Here is a 23,738-nt window from a genome sequence, read left to right as displayed (position 1 = left end):
AGTCTGGGGCACGGAGCATGTTTCTGCTCTAGCCCTAGCATGATCCCATATAGCAGCAATGGTGGCATGACATCTCCAGCCCCAGCTCTGGGACCCACCTTGAGCTGCTGCTGCTGCTATGGGACCACACTGGAGCTGGAGCAAACACATGCTCTGTGCCCCAGGCTACAGCAGAGACAGAACCTGCTGGGACCCAAGCCAGAGCAAGGGTAAGTGGAGGGTGGGGGTAAAGGCTGCTGGGATGCAGGGTTGAGGAGAAGGGGGAAGGGAGGCAGAGGGCCTGAGGCCACAAGAAGGTGGGGTGGGTATGCAGCCACAGCAGCTGTCTGCCCCCCTTGCCAGCTTGTACTCAAGTCGAAGAAGAAGGGCTTTTTCCCCCCCTACATTAAAAGGAGAAAGAAAACCTTGACTTGGAATCAAATAAATATGGAAGGTAGAATGAAACTATCTAAAGGTGGTCCCTCCCCTCTACCATGCCATACTAGCCCAGCCCAGGAAAGACAGAAAAGAAGAAGTGTAGAACCAACAACCAGTTTGATTCTCTAGCTCAGTCTTGGCAAAGGTTAAAGGTTAAAGCAGTCCAGAGCCTATTTTTTCTTGTATCACCTGGATGCTCCACCTACTTTCCTTTCCTGCACCCAACATGCCTCCTGTGCCAGGGGCTGCACAAATGGAGGTGCAAGACCTGACATCAGCTCTGAGCTGGCTGGAGAGGTTCTTCCCTGAAATATCAACCATGGCCCTTTGACCTGTTTAAAATATTTGGACATCAGGCTGAAAAGGCTGGATAATACTGGTGTAAATGAAGATACAGGTGACTGCACAATTACAAAGGGTGTCTTAAATTCAGCCGGAAAAATTGAGCAAGGAGAATGATTAAAAAGTAAGTAATGAGGTGAGGAAATTCATTTCAACTTTCTGAAAGAAAATATATTAACCTAATATAAACATGGTGACATTTCATCAAGGAAGCGTACCCTTTTTATTTTAAGGAATCTAGACCACATGGATACCTGTGTATTTAACTGGTGTGACAGGTTTTAATATGTCCTAAACAAATCTAATCATTCCAACTTTTTTTTTTAGGTACTGCTCTGATCAATGGAAAAGCTTTCTAGCAAGTACTTGGAAAATGATAAAAGCATTTGCCATCGTTATTTTTCCCTTTTGACAATGATCTATGTCTGTATAGCTCATCAGTCATCTCTTGTAAAAACAGCATGGCACTTTGATCAAACAGCCAACAATAGCTTCCCGTGTGAGGTAAAATGTTGTGAGAGGCCATCAGATAGAAATCGCATTTTCCCTGAACAATAGCAATGCAGAAATGATGTGCTTGATTTACTTGCAAATAAAATCATGTGAAAAGTGATATCTCCTCACAGGTTAAAAAGACACTGATCCTTTTATTCACCCTTCTCTGTTAAACAAACTCCGCTGTCATGTCGCAACTTAAATGGAGTGTGTATATGCAGTGATAAAGAGGCACATTCCAGCTCTATGAAAAATAACTGCCACTGTTGAAAAATTACCTGCATTAAACCTTACACTTATCCCACAAACTTTAAGAGCAAGATGTGGGAGTTTGATTTTGATTACAGGCCTCTGTGTGGTAGGCAAAGGTCTTTAACCTACATTTTCTGAACGTACTAGGTACATAGTTTTATCAATGTCATGCCTCACTGGGTCAGTGTAGGATTTTATCTAAAACCTGAGGCATTCCAGTTTATACTGTATATGCAAACACAACCTTTTACCGGTGCTTTCTGTCCTTTGTTTCATTAGCGGGCCTACTGTATTTATGGAGAAGGGAGCTACAGACAAGTTGCACCTAATTTTACTCATTTAGAGTTCTACTGAGACAAGAGCTTCAAAAGAGAAAGGTTTGTTTATTGGAAGACGGGTATGTGCCCAAATCAGTGGAGAGGAAACATTTTATAGTGTTAAGAAAAATGCCACTTTTTGTTCTGGCTTTTCCAAACCCTCTGCTGAGAGCAACAGCATTTATTCCTAATAGTACAGATTGAATATAATTACATTGCAGCTGAACAGAAACTGAATTATACACATTATGGGACTTGAATTTTAGCAGATTTGAATCATCAGTCAATATCTTTGAAAAACAATGTTAACAATAGTGTAAATAATTTGTTCTCTTTGATCATAACATAAGACCAAGGGCTAACATCCCCAATGAGAGTTAAGCACCTCACTTTTACTTAGGTGTCTAACTCTCAATTCACTCTTGTGAAACATTTCAATGAGAGCTAGGTACATAAATACCTTTGGGGGTCAATGCTACACATGAAGATGTGGTACCCTTGATATGGTTGCAAATATTTTTGTCCCACAGTACCAGAGATTTTTGAAGCATAATAAATTAAGGTGTTAAAGTGCTGGGTTTAGTTACTGATAAGGATAAGCTGCATTTGTGTCTTAAGATGAGTTATGCTGTTGGGCTGTCAAGTTGAAAGTGGCCAGGTAAGGAGACTCTGCCCTGAGAGGACAATATCATCCTTTCTGACCATAACAATAACACAACACAGCAGTGAGTGTGTTTCTAGTTAGATGATTTGCAATCCTTAATTTTGTATTACTGCTTTAATAAGCTGAATGACTGTCGTTATTCTTAGAGTTTCTTTGTTGATTTCTGACTTCCATTATAACCTTTGGGAAGAGAATGCTTGCTGTGCAAGAGAACAAATATTTTGCATCCTGAAGGAAATGCTGTCACTTTTCAGGGAAGAAAATCTCATGATAGTCCACTGCAGCTTCAGTTGGATATGGTATTCCTTGCTTCCTGTCCTAAATTTGAGTTCTGTGCACGAGCATAGTGCTATTCCAAGAGCAATTCAGTGGGTGAAATGATTGGTATACATGTAAAGTCTGTAAAACAATTTGGAGTCTTTTGAGAGAGAACCTCCTGTTTAAAATGTTATTCTTTTGGGGAAATAGGGAGAGTCTGTATCCCACTATTATAGCAATGAGAGGTAACATTTTTAATGCTTTTGCACGGGTGTTCAGTTCCTTATATGGTGATTTGACTAGGCAGAAACAAACTGATAACAATTACATAATCTGGAGCTATAGAGAATGACTGTGATCAATGACTACCAGTGCTTAAACACTACCTGCAAAATTCAGAATAGCGAAGTTTGTCCTTTCCTGCTTTTCCAAAGAAGTGTACCAGCAACATTGTATTAACATCTGAGTCTCCCAGCTCTGGCTCCTATAAAACAAATTAAATACACTTGTATTATTATTATTATTATCAATTCAACACAAACCTACAAATGCTTATTTGAGTTAGAATGTCGCAGGAGTTGCTTGCAATTCTGCTATTGTTGCAGCCAGCAAATACAAATTCTTAAAGAAAAGCTGAACAATTCTTTTCAGCAATGAACTGTGACCTGTGTTGTACTTGAACTATCAGAAGCAGAAGATGTAGCAGCTAAGCAGCACTAAACAATGGGCATAAACAGGGTCATCATTTAACTCTTCCTTTGGTAAAACATTAATCATGGGGTTAAATGTGAGGATAATTATGGTTTACATATGAAACAAATCACTTCTCTGATTTTACTCCCATAATTCATGACGTAGTAGTTTGCTCCAGTAGGCACTTAAAAAGAAAAAGTATTGTACTGTTTGTCAGACTCTAAACTTCCTGCTATAAGTCCGAATATGAAGGTGTCCAAGGGAACTGCCATGTACTGGTTATAGCAAAAACACTGTATTAAGTTAGCTAACTGACCTGGCAATAGCAACTTAAAATTACTTATCACTGATTGTTTAGGATATAGTATAATTCAAGTACTAATTTAGGATAGGAATTAACAGCTGTCTTCAAAAAAATGGAGATTGCTTTCTAGTTTTATAGGTGTTCTGCTTTAGTTAAACTGTATAATAGACATGACACTAAATAGCATGGTAGTGCCACCTTGAATAATATGGCACAAAATAGTTTCACAGTTTCACAGTCTGTAAGTCGGCACGAACCTGAGCAGATCATCAAGTCTGACTCCCTGCCATGGCAGGAAAGAGTACTGGGGTCAAACAACCCCAGCAAGGTGTTCATCTAACCTCCTCTTAAAGACCCCCAGGGTAGGAGCCAGCACCACTTCTCTTGGAAGTTGGTTCCAGATCCCAGCCGCCCTAACTGTGAAGTAGCGCCTCCTGATATCTAGTCTGAATCTACCCTCTGCCAGCTCACGACCGTTACTCCTTGTCACTTCTGGTAGTGCTCGGGGGAACAGGGACTCCCCCAATGCCTGCTGGTCCCCTCTGACTAGTTTGTAACAGGCCACTAGATCCCCGCTCAGCCTTCTCTTGTGGAGGCTGAACAGGTTCAGGGCCCTTAGCCTCTCCTCGTAGGGCCTGCCCTGCTGCCCCCTGATCATGCGAGTGGTCCTCCTCTGGACCCTCTCAATGTTGTCCACATCCCTCCTGAAGTGCGGCGCCCAGAACTGGACGCAGTACTCCAACTGTGGCCTGACCAGTGCCGTATAGAGGGGGAGGGGGAGGATCACCTCCTTGGACCTGCTCAAGATGCATCTGTGGATGCATGACGAGGTACAGTTGGGCCTTCCTGACCGCGTTCCCACACTGTTGGCCCATGTTCATTTTGGCATCAATAATCACTCCAAGATCCTTTTCTGCCACTGCACTGATGACAAGGGAGTTCCCCAGCCTGTAGGTCTGCTGCTGGTTCCTCCTCCCCAGGTGCAGTACCTGCAACTCTTGTCAGTGTTGAAACCCATCCTGTTCTTATCCACCCACCCCGTAACCTGTCTAAGTCTGATTGCAGCCTATTCCTCCCTTCTAGCGTGCTCACTTCCCCCCGCATCTTAGTGTCTGCGAATTTGAACAGGGTGCTTTTTACCCCCTTGTCCAAGTCGCTGATGAAGATGCTGAACAGTGCAGGTCCGAGGACTGAGCCCTGGGGGACCCCACTGCTCACATCCCTCCAGGTTGAAAATGACCCGTCCACCACCACTCTCTGGGTGCGGCCCTCCAGCCAGTCAGTGACCCATTTGACTGTGTAGGTGTCGACGCCACAGTCCCCTAGTTTTTTAATGAGAATGGGGTGAGAGACAATGTCAAAGGCCTTCCTAAAGTCCAGAAAGACTACGTCCACTGCTACCCCTGCATCTAAGGATTTTGTGACCTGGTCATAGAAGGCCACCAGGTTGGTCTGACAGGACCTGCCTCTAATGAACCCATGTTGCTCCTAAGCATAACCCCCCCTGCTGGTCCCTTGTGGACATGCGCCAGGATAATTCTCTCAAAAAGCTCAGAAATAATTTTCTGCATTTTCTGTTATTAGCTATTAAGACAACTGTTGGTTAAATACATAGCAACCTTCATGTCTAGGTTAATCTCTTTCAAATCAATTTCGTATTTGCATTTCAGCTAATTCGTTTGGGTTATTTTGGGAAACTTAATTTCTAGCAACCTGTTGATTCTGTTTTGTAACAAATTTATTAATAAATTTGTCTGAAACACCAACTAGCAGTTACGCAAATGTTTTTAAATTGTTATAAGGCTATTTGCTAGATCTCAGTTTTCTTACACCACTATAAACAGCTTAGTATTTTATTGTATTTTTTTTATTTGGGAGGAAATAGCTCTACAAAAAACAAAAGATACACATCAGTTCAGTTCAACTACTGCATTTTTATAAAGCCTAAACCCACACAATGTGGTGGATTTCTGTGTTACATTCTTCTTTTACCACTAGCAGAGTGGCATTTCTTTGAACACAACAAAACACTAAGCAACATGAAGAGAGATTTTTTTTGGAAGTCCACAAGGATTTCAACAGAACTATTCTTATGACATCTAAATAGCCTCTGTGTCTTTCATCCAGCTGAAGAGGTAAGATGAAAGACAAGAGTCTATTCATAAGATTTAATACTAATGGTTATTTAGCTTTCAGCATCATCAGTAACAAGTACACTGTATTTCATGCTTACTGCATATGTGACAAAGTATTTTATAGTTAAAAAGGTAACATTCCTTGTTTCTACTTCCATGCCACCTTTCACCTAATGCCAGTAATATGAGCTAAGTATGAGCTAACTTAAAAAAATCTATCCAAGGCACATGTGACTGCGCTTACTGCATTTTATCATTTGATGGCAGGTAGAACATTTAAATACCCGCAAGGTTTATGCTTCAGAATTCAAAGTGCTTTAGGTTACAAATACCATGACTGATGCATAAAACATTCCTACATGCTTATTTGAAAGTCAAAAGCAAAATTTGTGCTTGTCATGTCAGAATCTGAGGTTTTCCAAGAAGCATCAAAGGATGATCAGCATACTTTAGTTTTTATTCTGTCCTTGTACTATCAATTTAAGATGGATTTATAAAGTACATATAATAGGCTTGTGATATCATTTAAAAATTAATTTGTAATTAGTAACAAAGCTTTCAATAACTCACATTTAATCATACATCTAAACAAAAATCTCTTTTGTTGCACTGAAAAACAGGGCTGAAAATCAAGGGTTTACAATAACATTTTAAAGACTTAATCTGCAACAAAAAAGGCAGGTTTGTTCCTCTCCTCAGATTTCTCTTCTTATAAGCTAGAAGACATATAAATAATACCCATCTCATCTTATCTAAGATGACAAAGCCTATCCCTGGATTTATAAAAAATATGCACCTACTTGTTTGCTCCCTTCTTTATCAGTTGAAATTCCAAGGTGGAATTGGCACAAATCCAAGTACTGTTAGCAAGAGTTAAGTATATTTTAAAACTACAAGACAGTACATTTCTTTAAAGCAGAATATGCAATAGGAAACCTGAGAGACTACAGCTTAAGGGTGTAGTTTGAAAAGATTGCTTTTGCCAAGTTTAATGCTATTAAATTAGGGTACATGTTAGTACATAATTCTTTTTGTCCATAGACTTGTTAAGTACCTTTACTGCTGAACTCTATAAATTAGTACCAACATGACTATTCTTTGTTAAGAGGTTATGAGAGATGTATTAATATTTCCAACAATGCATACTCCTGAGGTTAGGTGGAAGAACAATTTTATATTTTGAAACTTTTTATCTCCACCATGGGAGTGAGATGGAAACCTGATCTTATACCCACAAAAAGTGCTGAACAGAAAAATTCTTAGGAGTACCCCAAGCACTAATCCTAGGTATCATGCTAGTCTGCATCTACAAAGTATGCTCCTCTTTCCAAGCTTCTGAAATTCAGAAAATGGTAAAGTAACCTATGTCATAGAATCAGTATATATTACAACTGCAAAAGCCTGTAGTTTTAAGTGTATTTTTATTATATGAAAATAAAAGCATAATTTTTTTTGAGAACTTCCTATGCTCCCAAGTGACAGTGCTTTCAAAATGTTACTTTAACTCCTGAAATTTCCTTCTTAATAAGGAAAACCTGATGGCTCAGATAAAATTATTTTCTTATTAATCACAGAAACTGCTAAAAATTATACTAATAGAGGTCTTGAAGCTGCAAATAATTAAGTGTAGCTGTAACTTGCATAAATAATGCCAATGAACCAAAGGTTTGGCACCTTCAATGCAAGTCTAATGGCAAGTACAAGCCAGAAAGTGATAGGCAGTAACAGTCTCTGTGTTCAGAACAAAGTACAAGAATGATTTAAATAATTTTTATATAATGAGCAAATCAGGCTATTTATTGCAGGTAGGTTTGTATGCTACATCCATCACTGAGCATTCTCCAGTAATCCAATATGCAACGCAACTGACTTGTGTTGTGTTTGCTCTTTTATTCTCTCTCTGGGGCTAGGGACAGACATTAGACATAAATTGGTTTAAGTGATCACAAACTGGTTTAAAACGGTAACAGAACAGGGCTAGGGACAGACGTTCAAAAAGCCGAAGCTTGAATTGATTCAGTCTTTGCAGGTTACTCTAACCTGCAGAGAGTGAACCAGTTTACAAGTGGATAGATGTTCGGCACATGCCTGCGGGGGCTCAAGCCAGAAGCCTAGGGGTGCTAGAGCAGCCCTCCCTTCCCTTCCAAAGGGAAGATGAGCTGAGGAGCGGGGCCTGGCCAGGCCCCAGTGCCTCCCTGACAGCCCGGAGCAATCCGGGCACACAGGACTACCCGGCCCCAGAGGAGAACTCTTCCCCCTCCTCCCTCTCCCTGACCTCCACAGGGCCAGGAGTGGGGCCCTGTTCGGTGCTGGGGGGCTCTTTTTCCTCCTTCTCCCTTGCCGGCACCATGGGGTGGGAAGGGGGGCTCTGTGAGGCTGTCCAGCCCTAGAGGGGAATCTTCCCCTCACTTCTCCCCGCCCCCAGGGCACAGGGAGGCTCTGTTCCATGCTGGGGAGAACTCTTCCTCCTTCTCCTCCTCCCCCCAGAGGGGCAGTGGGAACTCAGAGTTCAGCTGGGCAGGGTGTGGGTGTGTGGGGGTGTAGAGACCCCTGCACACTCCCCCCATGGATGCAGCCCCGAGTGTGGAGTTTGGCTGGGCAGGGTGGGGGTTGTAGGGGACTCCCCTCATGACTGCACACACTTCCCCCCATGGCTACAGCCCTGAGTGCAGAGCTCAGCTGGGCAGGATGGGGGTGTAGGGGACAGAACATGGAACAGAGCCCCTCTCCCAACCATGCAGGACAACCTACCCAGCATGGCCCCGTTAAGGTCAAGGGGGCAGGAAGAAGGATTAATTTCTCCCTCCCTTCCCTGCAGCTGGGATCTGCCAGCTACAGGGGCCACCACTGCAGCCCCTTCCCCTCTGCTCCTGGGCAGACAGGCTGACCCTGGCTGCAGCAGGAGAAGAGGAGGGGGGAAGAATTAACCCTCTCCCTGCCCACTTTGCCTTAACAGAGCCATGCCGGCTGGTGTGTCCCAGCCCAGAGAGCATGCCGGGATGCTGGGGGTCTCTGGTTTACCTTAAACAGTGGCAATGTGTAGGGGGTGCACGTGCACCCTCTGAGAGTGCTGGTGCATCCCCTGAGAGCCAGCTTTCCCCGCTTAGGCAATGGGCAGGAGGGAGCGCTGATGCCCCCACGAGAGCACTGGCTGGGAAGTGAGGGCACCGGCAGAAGCATGGGTGGCACTACCGGGTCACTGTGATCGGCTGTGGGGGGGCCCCTCCCCTGGTCGCTGACTGGCCACTGGGAGGGGGGGCCGCAAGTGCTCCCTCTGACTCAGAAGGCACCAGTCTCCTATTACCTTCAATCAGCAAAGAGTCTGGGACAGACATTGCATAAACTGGTTTGAATCTCAAACCAGTTTCAGCCATTTTGAAACTGGTTTATGTGCACTGAACATCTGTTCTGTTACAGGTTTAAATCATTTCTGTTACAGTTCGTGATCACTTAAACTGGTTTATATGCAATGTCTGTCCCTAGCCCAGATGTTCAGGGCACATAAACCAGTTTGAGATAAACCTGGTTGAATGTAGTATTAGACTTAACTGATTCGGCTTAAGCCGGTTTATGCAATGTCTGTCCCAGACCCCTTGCTGGTTTAGGATAAACCAGACATCCCCAGCATCTCAGCATGCTCTCTAGGCTGGGCAGGGCGCTCTGCTCCACAGCAGGGCTGGGCCCTCCCCTCTGCTCCCTGAATGGAGCTCCAGAGACTGTGGGCTGCTTCTCTCCTCCCCTTGCCACTCCCTGCTAAGCAGGAATTCCCCCCTCCCCTCTGCTTTGCTGAGGAGGTAACCGTGTATTAGCTAGCAGACCACATGCTGGCTATGGTCCCTGCTGAATTAACAGGTAGAATAAACAGACAGAATCAACAAGTAGCTGGTAATGTCCCTCTCCTGTTTTCTTAACTGGGTGATAAACACTGTTATCAATTCCCTGTTGGGCTAATCAGAGCTCCTGCCTGAGCCTAGCCATGCCCCCTCACCTCCATGCTGTGGAAGGAAGGGAGGGCTGCTCTAGTGTGCCCTGGCTTCTAGCCTGAGCCACTGCAGGCATGTGCCTGCATTTGTGGGACATCTGTCCAGTTACAAAACTGATTTAGCCTAGCCAGGTTAGACAAACCTGCAAAGACTGAATCAAGTCCGGTTCAGGCTTTCTGAATGTCTGCCCCTAGCCTGACAGTGAAGGGTCTTGTTTTTGTAGGTTTTTTTATGATTGGAATTTTTTTTTAGGAGAGCGAACAGAAAAAGAAAGGAGAACAGAAAGAAAAAGAAAATGAAGGGGAAAGAAAGGAGAGAGAAAAAGGAGCCGGGTAGGGAAGGGGGGCAGACATCTTAGTTTCTGTTTACTAGTGATTTAGCAAGTATTTCTAGAACATCAGACCAAATCCTTAAAAAAAGTTATCTGTTATCCCTCATCTCTGAAATGTTACCCACTCTACAGCTGGTAGGTCAGCCATTATAAATCAATCATTATACCATGCTTCTATCTCTGGAAGTAATCCACTTTTCAATCTTTGCAAGATAAGTTGTTTTCTCTAGAAAACCAAACTGTATGCGAGTTAGAGAGTTTTTAAGAGTTTGGGATATATCTGAAAATGAAGTTCTGGGAAATAATTTTAACAGGTGTATCAATTATCAAATTCATTCTCCTACAAACTTCTAGTCAAAAGGACTGTATCATGGGAAAGTGCCACAACAGGCAAGGCAGCATAGCTCTGGAAGATCCAAATCTCCAGCCACAGTCTCATTTGTCAAAGGGTGTATACTGTAGCTTCTGCAGGTACCAGTGTGGTCAGACTATGCTACAACAGCTGCAGCCAGGGCTTTTTAAGTCCCAAAGCAGGTAAGAATCCCCCTTCCCCATCTCTTGGCATCCCTTTCCTTTCTCTTCATGCTCAGTGGCACATCCCTTCCCCTCCCATTCTACTCCCCTGCCCCTCACCCTCCATTACTGTTCCCAGATGACCAAGGGGCTAGGGAGCTCCAGAGCCACTCCTGCCCAGCTCCTGCCAGGCTGCGTGAAGAACACCCAGGAGGGCTGGGCAGGGAGAGGGAACTCACCTGCTGCTGCTATCCCTGGCAGAGCCTGATTCCACATGCACCCTGGCCAGAGTGAGGCAGGATCAGCCCCAGAGTTCACTTCACTCCTGGGTCAGCTGGGAACAGCAGCGGTGGGCAGGGGGAAGGAGGAGAGGAAACATGCTGTGAACCTGGAGAGGAAGGAAAGGGGTGCTGGGGGTTGGGGGGGATTTTTACCTGCTTTGAAGACTTAAAAAAACAATCCCTGGCTGCTGTTCCCACAGCATGACCCAAAAGGGAGGTGTGACCATGGCACCACACCCCCTCTGAATCCTCTGCTCATATTCCTCTATAAACATGTCTGGTTATGTTCACAATTTCCAACTTAGTCCAATTAATGTTGATATCCTTAAAGGTGTCCAAACACATTAAATAAGTTTACTATAGCTAGGAACGAGATCTTCAGGTTCTGATCAGAGAATCACAGTATTATCAATATAAAGCAAGATTCTGTACTCTGGCCTGTCCTGATTTGTTATTATTAAGCTAAAAGGGTTGTAGTTATAGGTCAAACAGAGGTGTGTGTATGATTTGGGATAGGATCTTATCAAGCATTTTTGCAAGAGCTTGAAGTTAATATTTTGGTATTAAAATTGGTGAGGAAGATCAGCTATAGCTAGCTACCACAGTCTGGGACCTTAGTGGGTAAGAGGCAATTGCAGCTTTTTTTGGAGTGTGTGGGAATGCATTAATACTTCTAGCTCATTGTATATATCCAATTACTTGGGTCTTAGAATCTCAAATTATTTTATAAATTCAATGGCAGCCTGTCTGTGCCTGTTGCCTTGCCTTTTCTCCCACCAATATATGAATTACTGTGTACCTATGCTAGAGAAGGCAAGGTAAAGGAACATGCCTTCCACTTGAAGTGGAAAGTGGTAAGATTATGAAGGCTCAAAATTGTGGGAGGATTAATTTTAGTCTTGGAGAAAGTTCTGTCTGCCACACAGACAAACTTTATCCTTACCATACAGTGTTTACTTGTGCCCGGGGAATGTAGCTGTCAACTGCAGCCTTCATCACAGTTCTTCAGGCAGTCTTTTGGGTATCCAAACTGTATTTGTTATTTTTTGCTTCTTCCTCTGATGTAGAAATTTTCAGATATGAATTCTCACTCTCATATGGCAGCCTGCCAATATCTTCAGTTACACCTTAATCCTTACTGAAGACTGAGGCAAAGCATTTGTTTAGATCTTGCACAATGTCCTTCATCTCCATTCCTTCCTTCAGCATATAGTTGCTCACTTCTTTCCTCCTGGTTCTCTTTTTATTTACATGCCCAATCCTGCTATAAACTTTAATGGCTCTTGCAAAGTCAAGCTCAAATAAGCCTTTGGCCATTGTCACTTTATTTTTGCATTCCTAGACATGGGCAGGTATTCCTTCTTCCTCCCATTTTTATTTCTTCAAAGTACACCGCTTATTCTTAATGGCCTATATGAGGTGTTTGTTTTTCTATGCCGGGGGTTGTCAACCGGGGGTATGCTTGAAGGCCCTAGGGGATACACATGGGCGGGTGGAGAAGGAGCGCTGCCACCTACCACCCCATGCTACCTCCTCCCGGGACTGGGGCTGGAGGGCAGGGATGAGGGCAGTGGTGCCCCTCTGCGGGCCACACAGGTGCCGTCTGGCTGGCCAGATGCGGTAGGGGGAAGCGAAGCTTGCATGCGATGGTGGCCGCCATCTACCACCCTGCACTGCCGTCACTCCATGTCCAGCCACTTTTCACCCCCTACCACCCCACTCCATGTCTGGCTGCTGGGGTACACTTATTAAAAAAAGGTTGAAAACCCCTGATCTATGTAGGTCTGTAGTCCTTTCATGCCGATTTTTTTTTCCTTTTGCCTCAGATGTAAGCTCCCCCAAATTTTTTTTTGCCTTAAAATAATACTGCATCAATTACACACCCATGTCTCTTAGTGCTGAAATCTAGTCAACCTCAACTAATTTCTTAATTTCCCAAAATTAGCCCTTCTGAAGTTCAAGATCTTCCAAGATCCTGCTCTTGTCTCCCCTGCAATTTAATCTAAACCAAGTCAATTGATAATTGCTTGACTCCAGTTTATTTCCCACAACTAGTTCTTCTACAAGATCTTTGCTACTAGCAAAAAACTAAATCTAGGCTAGCTTTCCCTCTCATCACCAGATACCACTTGATAAAGAAATCAATTGGTCACTTGTCCAAAAATATCTATACCTACTATTATGTGTAGTGTTCACTACCCAAATCTAAGTTAGGGAAACTGAAGTGTCCCATAATTAAAAAACTTCCATGATTAATGAAATCTCTTAAGACCTTGTAGACAGCCCTATCCATTTACAAGTCTGAACTGAGCTGAGGGGAGGGAAGGGGGCCTGTAGTAAACTCCTAAACCAGCATCTAGGTCAGCAGTTTGCAAACTCTGACAGACTGAGTACCACCAATTTAAAATGTTACAGCCTTAAGTACCACCTGCAATTTTTTTCATACACATAGGTAACAGACTATGTATTAAAATAACATCAAAACCTTTAGTAAACATAAAACATTATTTTATCAGTTATGGTAGCCACGTAAAACAATTGTAAATTGGAAAAAAGACAGCATAAATAAGGGGTAGGCAACATTTTTGGCTGGAGAAGCAAAAAACCCACAAGGTGTACCTTGTAAGGTGCCAGAGTGCCAGCACACTAGATAAACAAAACTGGGGCAGGGGGTGCATGTCAGGACGCGCTGCATATTAATATTCTAATATTAAAAAAGCCTAAGTCTGTCCATCTGTAATGTATTATCATGCTCTGATAGGCTGTCTCGGCAGCTAGAGTGCCCTACACAGACAGGGACAGACAGCAGAGTGATGCCATTACAGTGGGGACTGAGAGCTGTAGAGCTGGCCTCGCCCCCATCCCCTGCTCTTTGGAGGCAGAGGGGGACAACAGGAACCAGAGTGCTGCCATAATGGAGGGGACACAGCAGGGGCTCTGCTCCTTGAAGCCAGGGGCTGGCGCCACTCCCCCTCCCACCCCAACAACAGCCAGTAGGGAGGGGAGGCGGCAGGGAAAGGGGAGGGAGGGGAGCAGGAAGGGGTGGGGGGTTACTGGTGGCTGCGCCAGAAGCAGCAGGGGGAAGACAGGGAGCAATCCAGGGAAAGGGACGCAGGTCTCTGTCCCCGCCCCCAATCCCCTCCACCATCAGTCTCAATGGGCAATTTGCTAGTAGTTAATAATGATAAATGTGGCTTTTTTGGGGGTTTTTTCCAGTAAATACCAGGTTTTCTACAAATTCTAAACCTGGTGACAATAAATAAAACTTCATATACTACCTGTGTTCTTGTGTATTCCTTTCTGTTAAGCATGTTGTGATGAGAGGGGGTTTGCACAGTGGCAGGATCCACCCCCATGCCACTGGACAAGCCCCCCAGGGCTCCCACCGTTCCCCATTCACCCCTACACCTGTCCCTGCCTCTGCCCCACTCCCTTCCTCACTGTGGGGACCTCAATCCCCCCCCCCGGCCTTCTTTTTTGCCCCATGGCCCTTCCCTTCAACACACTTACCTGCTGGGCACTGCTGCACACGTGGCTGGGCTGCGTTCCTGGCTGCCTGCAGCAGGCTGGGCTGGGTGTCTGTGTGCACGTGCACGCCCCACCCCTCCCCTCCCCTCCCCCTGGCCTTCCACATACTACTCACAGGTTGTCTGCGTACCACTGGTGGTACACATACCACAGTTTGGGAACTGCTGCTCTAGGTCTTTTTTTATTATTCCTTCCTAACATGGTTTTCATCCAAACAGATTCTGTTTTGCCTATGCCATCATATCTTATTTACCTGCCATCTGCCACTTCATTAATTTGACTAGTGATTTTTGGGAAGCCAACGCAGGAAACAGAGCACAGGTTTGATGTGTCCATGATAATTTGTGCTGCTGGGGAGATATACTACAGTGTTGTGTACTAGCTGAATTTTTCTAAGTGCCAAAACGTTTTGTGGTCACTCTGTAGACCAGCTGAGAAGTGATGAAGACATGACTAAATAACATAAAGTCATCATCTCTTTCCCAAACCTAAGCTGGCAAAAAGAACTTTTACAAGAAAAAGGGGTATTGACTATGAACATATGCTTAACACAAGAGCCTAAAGGACTTCTGTGGAAAATACCTGTGAGTAGGCCTATCGTAGGACTCCATTTAAAGTACAACTCCATTTAAAGATTAAGATGTTGTATATTCCTGTTATTTAGTGACAGCCAGGGATCCGGGTTTTTCATTTGCCATGGAAAAAAAATCACAGATTCTCTCTTTTAAAGGGGAAAAATGTGGAAAACAGTGGGTCCCCCTTGCAGGCTGGCAGTTTCAGGTTCCAAGGGGCTGCTTGGGGCTGGGGGGAGTGGGAATAGGGTGATCAGGCCGGGGGTGCCATGTGCACATGCACATATGCATGTGGCGGCGAGGCAGTGTGGAGCAGCTCCCTGTACGTAAACCTAGGGGTGTGAGGGAAGGGCGAACTGAAGCCCCCACAATAGGGCTGGGACTGGAGGCACTGCCCAGCCAGGGCGGTGTGTGAGGCCCAGGGCTGGGGCAGGAATGTGTGGCTGCAGCGCACAGCCAGGGAGCAGGAAGGAACTGTGGGTGGCTCATCTAGGGGGTGATAGAGGGGCTGGCTCCCCATTGTTGCACGCACTCCTGGGGAGGGGGACATGAGCCCCCCCCGATGTGTGTATGGGGTGGGGGTGGATACAGTGGCACCAAGCCTCCCTGGCCTGCTGTGCTCTCCTGCACTGGGTCCTGCCCACTGGGCCATGGAGACCCCCGAGGGAGGGTAGCAATGTGGGGAGTGGACAGCCCACATCCTTCCCCCACATGGGCTCTGCTCCAGCTGGCATACCCTGGCTCTGGTCCCATAGCACTGGTAGCTGGGGTTCCCCTCTGGTAGGGCTGGAGGGGCAGGGGGCTATGGGTCGCAAGTGAGGGGCATGAGTAGGGCTGGGGGGTGGGCTGCAGTTTGGGAGTAAGGGGCACTGGCATGGATGGGGGGCTATGGGTCGGGAGTGAGGGGCACTGGCAGGGACAGGAGGCTGTGGGAGGGGAGTGAGGGGCACTGGCAGGGCTGGGGGGGCTCTGGGTTGGGAGTGAGGGGCAATGGCATGGCACCACCGTATCAGGGCTGCTCAGCGCACAAGGCAGCTGTGGGGGTGGAGGCAGGAACAGCCACAGCTGGACATGCATCCTGATGAGCGAAGGGGGCAGTGGGAACTCTGATTTTCTATGATTAAAAAAAAAATCCAAAATCAAATGCCAAAATAAGCACCCCCACCACCATTTTGAAGTGTGGGGATGCTGATCCATGAAACGTTATGGTGCTTTAATTAGAGCGGCTCTCGGAGACACTCTAATTAAAGTACCCCTCCCCCACCAATATCCCTGAAGCACAAGTAAAAGTGCCCTAAAATGCAAGTCTACCTTGCCTTCTGCCTGACTTCAAGCCAATACTGCTAACTACCACTCTCTGCTCATGTAAAGTAATCTATGCCTTTGTCACTTCAAGAGGAGAATTACACTGTAAACTGACTCAGGAAACAGACCTGATATATAGAATATGAACTGCACTGACCACTGACTGGTTCTTCGGTAAGTTTAAGGCACTGATTCTAATTTGAAAGGTGTTCTGTGGCTTGCTACTTGCCTGCTTCATCAATAGCCTCTCCCCCTACGCAACAATGCATTTTTTTTCACTGATTTAAAAATATTGCTTTTAAATATAGGCTTAGGCTTTATAAACTGAAATCCCTACATAGTAATAAAGCATAGTGACTACTATATTTTATAAAGTATTCAGAAGTTAAATTGAAAAACATTTATAGAAACATTTTTCTTCCCCAAATTAAAAAGCAGAGTTGACAAACCCTGCACTTTCATTTAAAGTATTACAACTGACACATATGACTTGACACTCATCTATGAGTTTGGTAAAACATAACAAATAGAATTCATAGAAGTGTTCACAGCAAGAAGAAAGAAAAGATATTTATTTATGTCTACAGCTATACCTGCAATACTGCTTCATCTCCAGCAGCTGTTTTGAAGTCGTCATGCTTTCCAATGATTTTCTGTAGCTGAATGTAATAAAAAAACAGGGTAATTACATATTTGATTGTTTAATATTCTTGTATTCCAAGGGCATATATTAACTTCATCTTTTATTAATTATAACCCCCCCCATTTTTCTATTGCTGTGTTTTTCTGACCATTATAAGCTATTTAGTATTAAAAAACCCTTTAAATACTTGAAGACAGGTTACTTGGATATTAACACTTCCTCATAGTTCTTGTTACTCAAGCAGAGCACTTCCTAATCAGCTGCCTTTCCAGTTATTGCTAATGTTTATTCTGTTTCTGGCAGAAATTCTTTTGTGTTGGGAGTATCTCACCTACAGTCCACCCCTAAAAACATGTCAGTATTCAGGGATGTTATATCCCAGATCACTTTAGGAGAAATCCAGGTTTGTTTCCCCTATTCTTATTTTCACGCTGTTTGCACAAAGTTCACTTAAACACTTTTGAATATTTCTGAAAATGTGTAGGATCTGCTAGACAAGAAAGGCTCATCTGTTTAAACATACACTAGATGGTTAAAAGGAGAAGTTAATACCAAAACCAATACAATTGATTTCTTAGATAAAAACAAAATTTTATTTAATCAACATATGAACTGAACTATTTATTTTTTAAATAGGAACATTCATGAAAGTAGATTTTTTACATGTACTAAGTGATTTGGGAGTTTATGGCTGTCTATATCAGTGGTTCTCAACCTTTTTAGGCTCAAGGCACCTCTTGCTATGCTCAGGGCACCCCTTGGAAAATGCCAGTTCCTAATTTTCACTAGGTTTTTTTTTACTATAGAAAAATAATAGAGCAATTTTTCTGTTGCAGAGAACTCAGAAAGACCACAACAGGTCAGAATGTTTTTAACATTATGGAAATCTACTTGAAATCTCTCAGCTTATCTTCTAAACAATGTTTGAAATGATAACATTGCATGGCACCCCACAGTGCCCTTGAAAGGGTCTGAAGGTACCCTGCTGAAGGTACCCTGCTGTGGCACCCTGGCTGAGATTCACTGGTCTAAAAAATGAATGTAGTAGTCCCTAACGCAGGCAGCCTCAAACATTCTCCGATGCTGTGGGTAGGCTGCCTCCTAAACCAGAAACAATGCAGCTCATTTCTACATGGAGCTTGAGATGTGATAATTGGCACTACTGAGCAACATTGCCAGTTAGCCCGTCGCCAAATGGATTGTCTTGTCAGTGTTAACAGTTATACAGGCTGGCTGAGGAGGCAGTCTGCCTGGAGTTGCCACCAGGAATAATAAATTTACCATTGCAGGCTTATGTACTTTTCAAAACTGTTGGCATCTCTTAAAGTAGGGCTGTTCAAGTAGCAGCCTGAAGGCCAAAAGGTTTACTCACAGCCCACAGGCTCTTGCCCAGGTGATGCTCTCTCCTCTCACTTGTGCGGCTGCTGCCACTAGTATCTCCAGGCTCTCCCCCTCTCTCCAGCTTTCACTTCCTGCCCTTGCCCCTGGGAGTGCTATGGTGCACCCCTGGCCACTCAGAAGCTGGACAGCCCTGCCTGCCCTAAAGTAATAGTGTCAGGCAAACATACCAGCTGTGCTATACTGAGTCTTGCTAATGTGTTTAAGCCCATCTTTCTAAATACAGGCTGAAGCAAGCTCTCCTCATTAATTTATACTTTATAACTACTCAAAAGTAAGTTGAAAGGACAATGTTCTCACATAATGAGCAATTTAATGTGGTACTGAACAAAGCTCACCTACCTTTCATGGGCACTTGCCCCAATCCTCAAATGGAAAGCAAAAATAAAAGAACAAGACTTATTACATTTAGTATACAAGCTTGGATATAAATAGAGCATTGTGAATTTGCAGTCACTTAGGAGAGATGGTTTAAAACTTATGCATTGTCTTCTGCCACTGTTTCTCTCAACACCTCTGAGCCAGCTCTTATGCTACCACTCTGTGAGTGGGAAAAGCTTCTAAACAGCAGAACCAGCTCTCAGTGGCTAGGTAGGTAGTTACGCCAGGCATGTGTTTGGTCACAGCTTTAAACTGCTTTCTGTGGCCAGATTGGGCTGAAATTGTCACTTCTGTCTGTGCCCCGTGAGCTTCTTCTATTGCTTGCACTGTAGCTACTCTCCTTTCCCTTTTTATCCTGCTCATTTATTTGATTCAGCGGTTGCGTCATATAATACACCTAGATTTTCAGCTCCTTGGGACATGGAGACTCCTATGTGTTGATGCTTAACACAGTAAGTGTTAAGCATCAAAACACAATTAGGTGCCATTAAATATAAACAAAACAATAACATTACTCTGATTCCCCCCCCCCTAATCCTTTCAACTAAGAGTATAAATAATTCATGGTTAAAAACTGCCTTTTTAGGGTTATGAAGTTCTTGCTGGTAATGGACCAAGTGTTCATAGCAGAATTTTGCTCACAAGTGGAAAAAAATCACTAATTTTTACCATGAAAACCACATTTTTTACCACCTATGTTCACATAAAAAAAAGAGAGATGAAGCAACACAACTTTTATTCTGCCACGAGACCAAGATTTTTCTTTAGCTATTTGTATTTTTTCAAAAAGACATCACTGGAGACAATCTGCTGAAAGCAATAGCGTGTATATGCTTAAGGTGCAATTTTCATTGAAGGTTTTCTGAAAGATTTATGCTTGCAATTTTCTTAACTATACAAATTCCTATGAAGTTCATATCCATTCTTTGAGAAAATTAGCCTTTTCATCAGTTTGAATATATTTTTCCTGGAAAACGAAGGCAGCAAGATGGTATGGTGTTCACAGCAGAATGAGAGAATTGTGCCCTTAAGCAAGAGATCCTAGTACTCAGCAGCTCCAAGACTGTCTTTATTGCACTGTAACATTTACCTGTATTTAATATTTATATCTGCTCATCAGTCTTACACACTAATGGCCATCATATTTTAAATAAAGTAATTCAAAGAGGCTGAGGCATATTATACATAATTGATGACCCTCTACAAAGATATATATTATTAAGTAGAAACTTTCTCAGGAGAAAACAAGCTTTAGTAGATTGTAAAGGTCTTCATTTTTGAAAAACAATTTTTCATCTTTTAAACGTTTAAATGAATTCAGTGCTTGTGGAGGACACAGAATTGATAGCTCTGGGGACTGTATGTTGCAACGCAAGCAGTAATGGTAATTCATTTTTGTACATGCAGTTAGTCCTGGACATTTGTAGTTTTTAGGGATGTTCACTCATCCAACAGGAACTGCAGAGATCAACAATTCACGTCACACATGATCTTAATAAAATCTAACTTGTATGTGGAGTATGTGTGCACAGGTGTACTGTTTGGGAAAAAGAAGATTACTAAACATTCATTACCATTCTAATTTTCTATATTTACTGGATCCAATGTTTTTTTCTTCAGGTTTATTGTTGATAGACTTTTGAGCAATTTGTCTAAATATTAACCCTAAACTTTTTTCATTATAAAGACCCAATTTTAGTTGCTTATAACTTTAACCTGCTTTAGCCCCTTAGGTATTTCAAGTTCAAGGTCTCACTCCTTATCTTCAAGGAGATCTCTGGTCCAGGATATCTAAAAGACCACGTCAAACTCTAGGATCAAGACTGCGAACAACAGCTATGTTCCTCTGGCACAGTGGAATTCTCCAAAATAATGGTAAAGCTCATCTGTGAGGGAGACAGAAATTTGGTGGTGGCTGATTTTAGGATGTGAAACAGTCTCTCCCGAAACCATCACAAACTTCATTTGTTTAGCTCCAAGTAGAGTCCTGCATGGGGTCGGGTACCCATGGGTAATCCGCAAAGCAGGTTGGATTCAGGTAGGAATGTGAACTACTTCACATTTTGCAGTTCAGGTGCGGGTCTGAAAATTTTTTTCAGGTTAGACTTGGGTTGGGTAAGCCTCACCACTGGCTGCTGACAGACATGAAAAAAAACGTGCTTTACTGGAAGAAGCAGTGTGAATGAGATCAAACAAAGAAGGAAGAATGGCTGTGAAGGAGATCAAACAAAAGATGGATCAGGGTGTGTCACTCCCTGATCCATCTTTTGTTTGATCTCCTTTGAAGAACTTTTTGAACGCTAAGGCGCTGCTTCTTTTAGTAAAGCATGTTTTTTCCCCCCACATCTGTCAGCAGCTGCCCAGCACATGCCCAGAAGAGGCAGTGTGTTAGTTTGAGCTGGCTTGCCTAATGTCTGTATAGATCAGGCGCTTTAGTGGGGTTTTTTGTCACTTTTATCTAGTAGCTGATTGAATCAGCTTTAGATAAAAGTGCCCAAAAGCCCCACTAAAACATCCCATCTATACAGAGACTGTAGAGCCAGGCTGAACTAACATGCTGCTGCTTCTGGGAAAGTGCAGGGGTCTTTTTTGTGGTTGTTTTTTTTTCTTCCATGTTTGTCAGCAGCACGGGTCGGGTCACGGGTTTACCTAAAGCAGGCCAGGTTGGTATGTGGGTAAGAAGACTTGCTAACGTGGGTTGCGGGTTTGGGTCCAGTTGTATAATATCAGGTGCAGGTTGGAAGCGGGCCTTTAAAATCAGAAACACACAGGTCTCTGGCTCCAAGTGCAAAGGGCATTTATTTGCTCTCATTCTCTCTCACAAATATGAATCAACATTTTCCTTTAAGAACCTTCACCTCCCCAAACCCCAAATTTTGCTACCCACACTATTCTTCCTTGTCCTCCATTAGCATCAGAGCCCTATAGGGGATACCAGCTTAGTACAGCTACCCTTAACAAATGTAGATATCTGTGCTATAGATTTAAAAAATGATGTCCCACATTGGAAGCCATAATGGCTTCACATGAGGGAATTCTTTCTTTCAAAGGAAATTATGTCTGCCTCTTCACTAATGTGGAGGTTGAAAAGGCAAGTGCTCAAAAGTCAGGTAATGGCTGAATTAATTAGCTTGCATTCATTTCTTTTGTGTGTATAGTTTTTAATACAGTCTAAGTACATGATCATATATTCACCTCCCGCTGTTCCCAGACAGATGATGTTTAAACAGGGCTCTTTAGTAAACAAGGAGGTTATCTGTAGCATCCTGATTCATTTGATGCAGAAGTGGGAAAGTGTGCAGTAAAAGAAGACTGCATTTTAGGAAGAGAAAAGGATCTCACAGTTCAGGCTGTTAATGCTGGCTTAGAAAACTGGATTTTCTCCCTGCCTTTGTCCCAGAGTTCCTAATAGCAATCATTTTAACAGGTGGCCAATGTGTATTCATCACATTCTGGGTGCCCAATTTCAAACAACTGGGACTGGAATTATAGAAATGCTGGCACTCACCTGCAAATTGAAGCCAATGGAAGCTGTGTCTTAAGCATATACAATGTCATCAAAACATAGCAGAAGGCAAGGTACAGGTGTACCTTATAGACTAACTCAATCAGAGATGTATAAACTTCTGTGAGCCATAGATAACACATCAGACAATAATGAAAGGCCATGCAGAGAGCAGGCTAGCAAACAGAAGTAACGCTAAGTACTTTAAAGAAAAAACAATCTAGACTCAAACATCTGAACCAATGAATGCTTTAGACAATTCTCCATGCCTACGTCCTTATTGGTAAAAAAAACTAATAAAAACTTTCTACAGTTGTGTTTTGAAGATGAATTAATTAAGATCTGTGGAACATTCAGCTACAACAGGAGAACCTGGACACGGTCTTCATAGGGACAGATTCCTTTACCCCCTGAACAGATGAGGGCTTGGTCAACTGGTTGGAGGGTACAGTTAGCTGCAGCAAACAACTGCATGGGACCACTGAAGTGTTCCAGTTGTTTGCTGTGGCTATTATTTCAAAAGGCATGGTTTTTCCAGTCAGCTGGACAGGATCACTGATGAGCTCCAGCTGAGTGGAGAAGTACTGAAGTAAAAGCTGCCACAATTAGCAGAATTCTTTTCCCACAGTCTAGCAACTCACTGTAAATTAAGCAGACTGAGAACCTCTCAGATACAATGATCTGCATTCTGGTGATAATGAGCGCTATAGAAATGCCCATGAAAAAACTAATAATGTTGTATTTGGTGTAAGGTTTGGATGGCATGCATTACAGAAGGCCTAAGGGCACATAATGAATGAATGAAAGGCTATCCATTTCAACTTTTACATGATGGGTGTAGTAAAACTTACTGAACAGAACAGACAGATGTGCTTGTCTTTCTGTTAGAGGGCAAGATAGCATCTGCAGTTCCTGTGGCCTTATTTTCTTGTGTCACTGATTCTAGTTCAGCAGTAAGTGAGCACTACCATTTATAATCAGTCTGGCTTTTTGGCCAGAAAGCTCTTTAGGCTGTTACTGTATACAGCTGATGCCAGATTCCTATGGACTGCTTCCTGTTTTTGTTGTTCTCCTCATTCCCCTGAATGATTTGCACGGCAAACCATGTGCCTGGCTACATTCTTGATACTGTTGGCCATATTCAGTTATAAAAAATTCAAAGTATGATAAGCATTTTGCAAACAATTAAAGAAACAAATTCGTCACCTTAAGAAATTTACAGTCTAAATAGATAAATAGCAGAAAACAGCTAGATAGAGAGTTATGACCAAGGATCCTGGTTTTCTCTGTTTAAAAATCCAAACGTCTCTGATTAAAAACCCAAAATCCAAGTTTAAAATGAAATGCCACTACGTGTGTGTGTGTGTGTGTGTGTGTGTGTGTGTGTGTGTGTGTGTGTGTGTGTGTGTGTGTGTGTGGGG

General features: G+C 43.3%; 1 protein-coding gene across 2 annotated transcripts in view; it reads right to left on the bottom strand.

Annotated features, from left to right (window-relative positions):
* MICU2 (mitochondrial calcium uptake 2) overlaps positions 1–23,738 on the bottom strand; it is a 230,159-nt gene that overhangs the window by 19,627 nt on the left and 186,794 nt on the right. For both annotated transcript variants that reach the window (XM_025196624.1, XM_025196623.1), the window contains exons 7-8: positions 16,984–17,049; positions 3,132–3,229 (exon numbers count right to left, since the gene is read on the bottom strand). In XM_025196624.1, the coding sequence (XP_025052409.1) occupies positions 3,132–3,229; positions 16,984–17,049 (164 nt within the window). The remainder of the gene's footprint in view (positions 1–3,131; positions 3,230–16,983; positions 17,050–23,738) is intronic.

This window comes from Alligator sinensis, unplaced genomic scaffold, assembly GCF_000455745.1.
Source record: "Alligator sinensis unplaced genomic scaffold, ASM45574v1 scaffold777_1, whole genome shotgun sequence".
NCBI lineage: Eukaryota > Metazoa > Chordata > Crocodylia > Alligatoridae > Alligator > Alligator sinensis.
Note: the sequence above shows the minus strand (reverse complement) of the source record. Positions and strands in the feature narration are given on the sequence as shown.